Below are 11,783 nucleotides of genomic sequence, written 5' to 3'. Positions count from 1 at the left end.
TTATGAAACCAGTAAATGAAGTGTTTTAAAAAGGGAACAGAATAATCTGGGATAGCAGAGTCTAGATCCCTCATAACTGAGAAAGGGGAACAGAAAACAGAACCCTTCATGTATCAGGGCCATATTATGAAGCAATATGATATTGTCATGTTTCCCCTTCCCCCCAAAATTTTATTGATTTTTATTAATTACATTACTTAGGGCTTAACAAACATAGTGTTGTCTGGGTATTTAATTTGTTTAACAATTCTGATTGTATTCTTAATCTCCACTCTTTTTTTCCAACCACGGGTAAAATAGATTCCATGTTTGACAGTATTCTGTGTCTTCTTTCTGTTTGATTTTCAATGTCAATCTATCTATTTCTGCACAACTAGTATCTTCTTAATTATCTCTTCATCTCGCGGTGTTTCTTCATTTTTCCAATGCTGTGTGAATATAATCCTCACTGCTGTTACAACATGTAAAATTAAATACATACTTTTCTTATCTAAGTTTTCTGATATTAATATACCTAATAAAAACAGTTCAGGTTTAAAATCTACATGATTCCGTATCATCTTTTCTAGCCACCTGTGTATCTTTGCCCAATTTTTTTTTTTGTTTTAGCATAAGTCCACCACATATGATAAAATGTGTCCATCTTTTGATTACATTTCCAACATTTGCATATTTTTAAATAATATTGTCAGCTTCCTGGGTGGATAAATATGGTATTGTCGGGTTCCTGAGTGGAAAATTGCTGCTTGGATGAATGAAATCTATTCCACTAATAGCAACTGTTCTAGAATTGTAGAGTTGGAAATGACCACTTAGAGCACCAAATCTAACTTATTCATTGGAGGAATCCTGATTAAGGCATCTTGACAGATGGTGGTCCAAACACTGCAATTCCAAGGGAGACCATTAAATTGCTGGGTCATTAGTTCTCCTATTATTGTTAGTCACACACTAGTTGGTCCAGTCTAATGCATCTTAGACTGCATTTGGCATTTTTGTCCACCCATTGAATCCTTCCCTAAGACCTGGACAGTCAGATATTGTTTTTTCTTGGTGTTAAAGGTATTGCCTCAGGATGTAAGTTGTTTCAAGTAAAGTTGCTGTTTATGATTGATTGATCATGATTTTTTCAGTGCAGATCCTCCTCTCAAGTGGAGATCCAGATGTTATTATTTTAAATTTCTCATTAAACGGCTCTTACTATGAAAAGTGGTGTTTTTTTTTTTTGCATTCATCCAGCCTCTGTCTTCTTCTCATTTGTTTATATCTCTCCTACTCATGCAGATGGAACTAGGCTGAATGAGCCAATAATTGCAGCCAATAATTGCAGTATCCATGATGATGAGAGTATAGCATTTGTGCTGAATAGATGGAGTTGATATGGCCCAATATCTCTCATGAGCTTCAATGAATGATTTTGGCAATGTTCAGAATGCCCCTTTCTACTATTGGGATCCTAAAATTTGATAGGAGCTTGCAGGCAATCTACTCCAAACAAACAATTACAAACTAGGGTAAATGTTGTAATGGCTTTTTCATTGTGATCAGCTGTTTCTCATGCTGCCCATTTGTAATGGCAGTGGGAAGATAGATTTTTACCTTGATAAACATCTCAAGAGCTTGGTCTACCAAAAAGTCATACATTCTTTAAGAGCTCATACATTCTTGCAATTTTACAACAACTTTTGTGTGTACATGTTGTTTATCTCTATGTGCCTGTTGACGGCTGATTTGTCTGAGAGCACATAGAAATAAACAGCATCAACATACCATTCCAAAGAGACAATCAAAAGCCAAAACAGAAACAGAAAGACCAAAACACCTCCTCACCAGCAATCAACACCCAGCTATGCAGAGATTAACACCAAGATTAACATTAGACCAACAATCAAGAAGCAAACAATACCCCAATCAAGGAACTACCAACTCAGATAAATAAACTAACAGTGAACAGCACCCCGATCAAGGAACCACCAAAACCACTACCATCAACACTGACAGGGCAAGCCACTAGTACATGAAATAAGAATAAACCCCATTCCCTACTAGCACTGATGATATTACCTAGCTTGGAAATGAAACACCTGTGAGAAAATAACCAAGCTCATAGAGCAACAAGGACCCCACAGTTCCACCCTGAGCAACAAATATCCTCTTCTATAGATAGCAGTGTATGAATATTTGCCCTTAGTCTTTCTTTTTGACAATCTGCAATACCCATTTAATGCTAAGCAAACATATATGCTAGCCAGCTTGTGTTGTTCCTAGTCCTTCCCAGCAGCTCTCTCACTCTCTCTCATTTTGCTCTATTCTAGAGAGTGTTAACATCTCTTCTCACTGTGCCAGTTACATTCAGTCAGGAAGCAGCAATCTGGAAAGAGGCAGAAAAGACAACCAGGAGGATATTTATTGATCTGCTTATTGTTTTGGATGCTGCTTTCTGCCCTTCCCATTGTGCAGAGAGAAAGAAGACATCTCTTGAACAAGTGGAAGAGGGAGAGTACACACGTAGGCAGGGAGAGCATAGCAACCAGGCTCTACCATGCAGAAGAGCCAGGAGCATCATGCTCAAAAGGTAAGAGGCTGCAATTTGCATTGGAAGCACTTCACGGGATGCCACAGAGGTGGAGCAGAGAGGAGCTGCAGCAGGTGGTGCTTTTTCCTATCAGAGGGGCTGAGTACAGAATAGCAGCCTTAGGTAAGTGTGGCAAGGGGGTCTATTGTGTGTAACCAGATTCCCCAAGGATTTATCTGAATTGCCCTTGGGAGGAGTAGAGCTTTCTGCTCCTGGATTGATAGCAGCAGATGAGACGGGTGGGTAGCTCTCATGAGGAAACCTTCGGTTTCACCCTTTATAATTAGCAAGTTCCCTCATCGTCCGCATTTCACAGGGAGTCAGCTGCATCCAACCCAAGAAGCAGCTGCTTTTTTCTAAAAGGCAGCAGGTGTTTCCACCAGGGTGACTCATGTGGGTAATTAGCAGATGGGTGGGAGGGCAAGAATTGGAGTCAGTGGGTTTTGGGGTGAGGTTCAGAGAGTGTTTGCAGCAGTTACTGTCCCTTTGCTCCACTTTATTCAACATGTGACAGGTGCGACTGAACACTGCGATATGGAATAAGGGAGAGGTGGAAGGGATTGTGATGTTGCATTCAGGGAAGTGCTGGAGCAAACACTGGGGTGGGTCTATGGGAGTCTCTCCATATCCTGCCCCTCCATCTCCCCCCACTCCCCTGAAGGTCCCGTGTTACCTGGTGGGCTTTTTCCTTTTTTTGGCATTGAATTTTGTTATCCAGAGATGTCTTTCCTGTTTCCTAGCCCTTACCTTAAAAAAATCCTTAAAAGTTCTGAATCCACCAAGAACCAACCTATAACATGTTGGCTGGTTCTTGGTGGACTTTGAAGTTTTAAGAATTCTTTTTTTGTTGGCTGAAGATTCCAACTCATTACAAAAACACTGCTTTTGTATGCTGGACAAATAGAAATTGGCTCTGTCCATTTCCAAAAATAATACAAACTTCTGGATATATATTATTCAAACTTCTCTTTTGTAGTTAAATAGATTCTAGAACTTTCCAAGTTACTGCCACTTCCTTAAGGCCTCTGAGAGGATTTATGCAATGAGAACATGTTTGGCTATGGATGGATGTGATTTATGAAGGCTGCAACGGGGCTTCTTTTCCTGGCCACTATATTTCATACCTAGTATTTTATTAAAGGGCAAACATTTTGTATAGGACAGAGAAGGAAAAAGAGGAGAACACTGTTTAGAGTTTTTTAAAAAGTGAACAAAAGTGCTCAGAATAATTAAATAACAGGATGAAGCAGTATCTGTTATTGGTTCAATCTAATTCTATTTGAATCAAGTTTTGTTTCACTTGATTTGTTACCTACAGATATAGAAATACGGACAGAAGTCTTTGATTTCTATTGTTCCAGATTGTTTTCCATTAGTTAATTATTCCCTTGGAATTCTGGAGTGATAGAATATTTTTCCTACAGATTTCCGTACAAAATTGGACAAGGCCACAGCCAGTGCAGATTTCACAATGTTATAAATTCATATCCACTTGATCCTTGAATTTTAATCCCTTAATAACTTCTATGTCTCTTGTGAACTTCAGAAGAAATCCAGATGCACAATCCAAAGGCAGCCCAGCCCAGATGCAAATACTCACATATATTGATTATCATTCATTCGATTTTTAGGTAATTTCTTGGTTGATTCTTCCAAGCCTTAACTAAACCTTTGATAAAACAGTAAGGCTTTTTTCTTTTTCAGTAACTCTCAAGATGGTAATCTTTTTGACAGGTGTCTTCCCCCTGCATTTTGAGAGCAGTAAAAGGAATATCTTGTTTCTGGGTAAGCGAATGTGGAATATAAATCATCACAGCCATTCCTCAAAGACAGTATTTTGCTAGTATAATACGATGGGAAAACCCACAGCCCCAAGTTGCGCAGTTTGAAAAGATCAACTGGCTGTATTCCATCTGATTTGTAAGCTATTAAGCGAGGTGAATTTTCCATGCTTTGGTGATGAGCATGGGTGATACAGATTCAGGCATCAAATATCCCAAGGTACCTCTTAAGTATCATCCAAAGGCAAATAGGAAAACCCCAATAACAAGGACAAAAGAAAACAAAATTGTATAAAGCTGGCTTGGGTAAGTGTGCATGTATGCCAATTTAGTAATTACTGTCTGATAAATAGAAATACAATCATGCATATCGTCGAATTGGAAAAACAATATATGGGTAGCCTGTGTGCCTGCTCAAGCTGTTATCCAGATGGTACTACTGATGGGCAACCTGAAGGCCCCAGATCTCACCTTTTTGTGGATCTTTCTATTTAAAACAGAAATGGGGCCCTTCATTTAGGACATTGGTCTGCAACTTTAAACACTCAAAGAGCCATTTGGACTTGTTTCCCACAGAAAAGAAAACACTGGGAGCCTGACTATTTCTTGAGTGGCCACAAAACTAGCATATGTAGTTGAATTAAATGTTCTGTTTTCTTCTGAAACTTTTCTTTTCTTGGATTTTTCCATGGTTGGCCTACCAGGGGTTGAAAAGGTCAATAAATTGTGTGGCACACATTGTCAGTTGTGATGCATATTTTGAGCGACTGGGAGCAGCAGCAGAGAGGTGAAAGAGCCACATGTGGCTCCAGAGCTGCAGGTTGCTGACCCCTGATTTAGGAGATGCCTTCAAACAAGGGATTCTTTTCTTTAACTTTAGGACCCACAATCCTTTTTAACAATCCTCTTCCAGCAAAATGGCTTGAAGAAATAATTGATGTGATTTCATTTCACTGTGAATTTACATTCACAGTGTTCTCTCCTTACTTGTTGTTACTTACTTGTTACACACAACTTGTTCTCTCCTTAGCAGTGGGTAATAATGCAGAGTGTGGACAAGATAACTACAAATGGCAGGAAATTGTATGAGCAGCAACTTTTGATTTATTTCACTTCTTACTGAAATTTTCATTATAATGTACAAAATAGGCTGCTCTGATTCTAAAATTATGCAAATAATTATTAATAATTTCCAAACACAAATAAAGTCTTGGCTCATGACACACCAGATTTAACTGGGGTTGAACAGAAAAAAATGTGGATAATTGATGTTATCCGGGGGATAGTAGAATAGAAGACAAAGAACAGGAGAAGACCACAAAGTATCAAGAGCTTAAAATCAAAGTTTGGCATAAACCAGCCACAGTGGTCCCACTAGAGATCCACACATATACCAGACTGATGTATTATGACAAGAAGTTGATGTGTATGAAGGCAACATCAGCTAAAGAATTGGCATCCATGATTTCATGTTTAAGTGATGCTCCAGTTGTTTTGGAATTGCACCCATGTCCCCTATTAAGCAAAGTTTGAACCAATAGCAATAGGCACTTTGGATGCAATCTCAAAACAACTGGAACACACTTGAATACTATCAGCGTTGTTAAAATCACCATTGGTCAATTGCAAAAGACAGGATTAGTTAGTCATCATCTGCCAATCCTAAATCCTTGGGAAGGACTCAATAGGTGGATAAAAATGTGAGATCCAGTATAAACATCTGGTTGACTCTACATCAAATCATAATAATAAGAAAAGACTTTTGATTTGAGAAAGACAATGTATGTTGATTTTTCCAGTGTACCTTGTGATTCAGTTGTGCCATAGATTCTTTCCCCCTTAGCATGAGAAAATGTTTTTACTAATAGATCCAGGTGCTACCAGTCCAAATGCCCTGTACAACTTTTCCATCCTTTCCTCCTTATATTTTTGCTTTTGTTGAAAAGGTAAATAATGGGAGAAAGGATGCAAGGCAGTGACATCTGGACAGCCTATAAAAAAATTCCACATAGGAATGGTGATTGCACAAGAAAAGTCTAGTCTGGAAATACCATCTGTTCTGAGAGTAGTACAGAAGGAATAACCATTATTAGCAAAATAAAGACAAGTCAGTAAAGAATTGACTCATGCATTTTAGCGATTCCTTTATTTAAAAAACAAAACACATTTACCGGATATTTATTAGAAGAATGCAACTCCAGCCCTGAGATGGGAATATCTAAGGAGCTAGTTCTCCTCCCAATATACAATAATGCTATATTCAAGACATTTGTTAAAGTGACCTCAAGAAAGTTAGATAATCGTATTTATATAATATATTTCCCCCGCAGTGAAAACAATACATGTAACTTGATAATGGTAAAGTAAATCTTGCCACATTAAGGTTTTGGAAATTTTATGGGTCTTGACAGTATTATCTTTAATAGGTATTTTTATTTAATTTATTGTTGCCTAAGCAAGTAAACAAGCACTCAACTCAGTTAACGATGTTCCAAAACATAAAACAAAAGATAATATGTAAGGTGGACTCCAAAATGATTTTACTATTAAAAGCCAGGTGATAATTCACAGAGTTTTTTAAAGGCTGAGGCAGCGAGGGCCAAGCACAACTCCTAAGGGAGTCTGTCCCATAGCTTGGAAGAAGCCAAGACAGGCTCTCTTTTGCATATCAGAACAGGTGGGTTCCTTGTGCAGAACAGACTATCTTCCACCCACAAGAAAGCACCAGTGACTTCCCTTAAGCATAATGTGAGCTCCGATTTCAGTCAATAGCTTGGAGGGCAAGGAAAAGCTAATAGTTGCTTTCCTATGCTGACCACATCTCAAGCTGAAGTTGTTGCTGAGGCTACATGCCTATGATCTGTACCAGTGGTGAATTGCCCCCGGTTCGGACTGGTTTGCAAGAATTAGTAGTAAAACCAGCCAGAGGCCCCCGCCCACCACCCCAAATGTAATCATCAGTGATCTGCGCGTGTGCAGAAGCTTCTGGGCATGCACAGAAGCAAGGTGCGCGTGTGCGAAGCGTGTGTGTGCGCACAATCCTGTTGCAAACTGGTAGTAAAGGTAAGTAGAACCCACTCCTGATCTGTACCAATCCTGGAGTCCAAATGAAATTGTTCTTAGTGGGACACCCAATGTTTTAACTCTCCCTTCTATCACCTGTATAAAATACATACCTCATAGTTAAGACATAAATTAACACAATGCTGGCCTGTTCTGCATGGATGTAATGGCACAACATTTTTTGACTTTCCCTGTGGGAGGATATAGCTAGCTAGGGACTAAGCTTTGCTGATCCCTATAATGTGTCTCCTCTAAATAAATCTCCTTTCTGTTTTAGTTATAAAACGTAAGTGAAATTCCTGCTCTTAGGAATGCTCATGTGCACACACCATGCTTTAACCTCAACATCCATATTTTGAGACAAGTTCATGGTGGTCATGAAAAATACGAAACATTTTCCAGCTCCTGGTCTCCGCATGAAGATTGAAACCCAGCAGAAACAGTAGCTCTAATAACATGCTTAAGATCACTGCAGATAGCCAAGAAAGATGAACTACAAGGCAGCAGGATGAATTGGTTTTATTGTCCCATGAAGTCCCATAGTGGACTGTTTACTTGTTTCATTTTAATGCAAGTCACCAGATTCAGCGGGATAAAGGAAGGAAGGAAGGAAGGAAGGAAGGAAGGAAGGAAGGAAGGAAGGAAGGAAGGAAGGAAGGAAGGAAGAATAAATATGTCTATGGTATGTTTGCCCTTCAAACTTGCCTGCATGGTCTCAAAATTGACAGACAGTCACTTGAGCATCTGCTCAGTAAATTAGAAATTCCGCAGACCTGGCTACTTCAGCTCCATGTCTTTTCATTATAGCTTGCTGCCCCCATACTAACCTGCTAGACAGAGCTGGGAGAAATAGGCTCCCTCCTTCTTCCAGTCAGGTTTCTGTGGCTTACCACCTGCTACCTTGACTTCCTCATTAGACTGCAGTCTAAAAGAAAGGGAAGCCATCCAGCAGCTTCCCTTTCCCTGCAACAATCTGGTTGCACTTTCCCATCATATTTATCACTTGCCTATTATTATTTCTGTATTTGCTCCCTGGCCATTTTGTATTACTTCCTCTCTCTCTCTCTCTTTTTTCTTTGGATCATATCCCAGAACTTCAGTGATAAGTCAATCAGGAACTGGTTCCTTTCGCCTGCAAACTGCATCCCTGTCATTACCCATTTGTATAAACAGAGCTTTCCCTGGGGTTCCCAGAAAAGTAGCTCCCTTTAGAACTGGCTGGTTTGTTTATTGTTATATTTATTGTTACACCCCACTTTTTCTAGGCATCTAGCATGGGGATTGTCTTTAGAGGCAAACTACACCAATGATGGCAAAACTTTTAGACACCAAGTGCCCAAACTGCACAAGCGCACATGCCCAAACTGAAAGGTGTGTATGTGCCCATGAACGTGCACATGTGCACGTGCACACGCTGGCATGTGCGAATGCGCAGCAGAGACCCAAAGACCAGCTGGCCGGCGGGAGGTGGGGCACCCCAACACCAGAAGTGAGGCAAGAGTTAAGATCTTTTTCTTTCATGAGCTTCTGTTTCATTGTTTGCAGGGAAACAGACGCTCACGAAAGAAACACCATGGAGATCTGACCTGGGGTGATGGCACACATGCCAGCAGAGAGGGCTTCGCGTGCCATCTCTGGCACATGTGCCATAAATTTGCCATCACGGACCTACACCAGCTCACAATCACTGTTGTGAGGCTCCAGTCCCAGGAATGCAGATTCAAGGGCCTACATTTGACAGAGGCCTTTTGTTTCTGCCAGTTGAAACAAGGAATCAGAAGGAGTAATTGTTGTCTCTGCTGAATAAATTTGCATCTTTTACCTGTCCATTGTTCCTGAATCATTGGCATAGCGTATGAGCAGTAAAAGAAGTTTAGTTTAGTAACTTGTGAAAAAATATTACAGCTTTATGTTAAATAATAAATCCAATTTAATTTGGCTGAGAAGTTGCAAACATTACTTGAAAGAGTAGCTGATCTGAGATAAAACAGTTGTCTTTTGTATGTGTGTAAGAGTATGTTTTAAAACAAATAAAATTACTTTAGAAATAACATTGAGCTTTTATTTTACTCGGTATAAATAACATATGGAAAGACAGGCTCTTCAGAATTCTCTTTAATGCTCTGAAAGTATAATTGCCGCACAATGGGAACACTTTACCCCCCAGAGGTGTGATGGACCCCACTCTTCTGGCCTTCAGAAAAAATATTAAAACCTGGCTCTGCCAATTTATATGGGGGAGTGGGTTGAAGAATGATAGGCAACCCTCGGGATGGTTGCTGTCATAAGAGTGTTCTCCCCACTTTTTAAATTTTTAATACTGCAACTCTATCTTTTAATACAGTTTTTAACTTTGCATGTATTTATGCTTTTATATTTAGTGACATGTTTTTATTGTAAGCTGCCCAGAGTCATTTAGGTGAGATTGGCGGTATGGAAATGAGATGAATGAAAGAAAGAATGAATACTTTAAGGCAGGGATGTCAAACTCGATTTCATTGCGGGCTGCATCAGGGTTGTATTTGACCTTGGGGAGGCAGGGGGGTGGCCAGGGTGGGCATGGCCAGCTCAACGTCACTCATGTTGGAGTGCCTGTGGTGGCCTGAGCACTCTGCAAGCGAAAAGGGGTTCCTGAGCTCCTTTTTGGCTGTGACGGCCTCCTGCAACCCTCTGCCAGAGAAAATGGAATGTGGGAGTGCTGCCTGCAGCCCTCGCCAATTCTGTTTTTGGCTGCGACAGCCTCCTGCAACCCTCTGCCAGTGAAAATGTAGCTTGGGAGGGCCACATGCAGCCCTCTTGAGCTCCATTTTTACTGGCAGAGGCACTGCGGACCAGTCCCTCACTGTTTCCAGCGTAGCCCCACAGACCAGATCTAAGCACCCGGGGGCCGGATCCGGGCCCTGGGCCTTGTGTTTGACACTCCTGCTTTAAGGCATCAATCAATTTTTCAGTTCCTAAACTTATTTGGGTCAACTGCCCCTTTCTTCATTTCAGCCAGAATCAGAAGCCCTTTATGACTTAGTCAAGCATATGCATTGTAGAGCTGAATAATTACCAAATCCCTTCTTTTTCATATGAATTACAAGGCCAGAGACAGTACTTTATCTGTCTCAGTACTTCTCACTTTCTCCCACTCTGCTTTTTGTTTCAACAGTTTCTTTCCCATTTCCTATTTTTACTGTATTTGTTGGAAGTCTTTCTAGAAAACGTAAAGAAAAGAGAGAAAACATAGCATATAATCTTTACAGCCTCCAATGAAAGCTTCTCACACTTTGTTATTTCTAGCAATGGATGCCTGTGAGTGAGAAAGCAGGAGTCACTCAAGATCTAGTCTTTGTTTTCAGGACCACAAGGTTTCCTCTAATGTAAACTAAAGGGAGAAAATGATCAATGATATTCTAAAAGAAGTATAATATACAGTAGAATACAACATAGCTTGGACACCAAACATTTTCCTATGTGAATCAGAGTTGGGAAGAGATTTCCCCAATCCATTAAGATCAGGAGGTCAAATAACCTGAGCCAGGGGGAAAAATACCTCAAGGTTCTCTTATTAAGCAATTTGAAAAATGAAAGATTTGCAGGAAGGATTTCGTCCCATCCAATATTGTGGTGCATAACATCAACCCATATTCAGGTTGTCCTTAACTTACAATCACAGTTGAGCAGAAAATTTCTGTTGCTAAGCAAGGCAGTTATTGAGTTTTGCTCCATTTTATGACCTTTTTGCCACAGTTGTTAAGAGAATTACTGCAGTTATTAAGTGAATCATGTAGTCATTCAGTGAATCTAGCTTCCCCCATTGACTTTGCTAAGAAACTGTCTGGGAAGGTTACAAATGATGATCACTTGACCTTGGGACAGTGCAATTATCAGAAATAGGTGCTGGTTGCCAAATGCCTATGCCTGACTGTGGGGATACTACAATGGTCATTAAATGTGAAAACATGTCATAAGTCACTTTTTTCAGCACTGTTATAAATTCAAATAATCACTAAAGAAATGGTTGTAAGTCAAGGACTACCTGCGTCAAAAGGAAGGGCTTGGAACTTGCTGTGGTGACTACTATCTTTCCATTTTTTAAACCCAGCCCCAGAGACACTGCTGACATATTGGGATTATTTCATCCACCTGTATTATTGTTTACATTGCCTAAAGGCAGATGTCTTTACTTGCAATTCCTTGTAATATGGATTGTGGTTTGCAGGACACACTTTAACCATGCTCAGGTGCATATATATTGTTCAGAATTCTCATGAGTTAAACTTATAAATTTCGGGAATAAATCATAGCCATATAAAAATTAATGCAGTGCATTAATATTTTGCAATCTGGTGTTGGACGCTATTTCTTGGCATTTCCAA

The 11,783-nt window shown here is 39.9% G+C and overlaps 1 protein-coding gene across 1 annotated transcript in view; it reads left to right on the top strand.

The window, feature by feature from the left end:
* The first annotated feature begins 2,542 nt into the window (after nt 1-2,542).
* The window catches only part of SLC6A7 (solute carrier family 6 member 7), a 40,280-nt gene continuing 31,039 nt past the window's right edge, over nt 2,543-11,783 (top strand). Inside the window, exon 1 of the mRNA XM_070934390.1 lies at nt 2,543-2,575. Within this exon, the coding sequence (XP_070790491.1) occupies nt 2,543-2,575 (33 nt within the window). The remainder of the gene's footprint in view (nt 2,576-11,783) is intronic.

Source organism: Pituophis catenifer, unplaced genomic scaffold (genome assembly GCF_029215685.1).
Source record: "Pituophis catenifer annectens isolate HBS135680 unplaced genomic scaffold, rPitCat1.0.hap2 SCAF_2, whole genome shotgun sequence".
Taxonomy (NCBI): domain Eukaryota; kingdom Metazoa; phylum Chordata; class Lepidosauria; order Squamata; family Colubridae; genus Pituophis; species Pituophis catenifer.
This window is presented reverse-complemented; position numbering and strand designations above follow the sequence as displayed.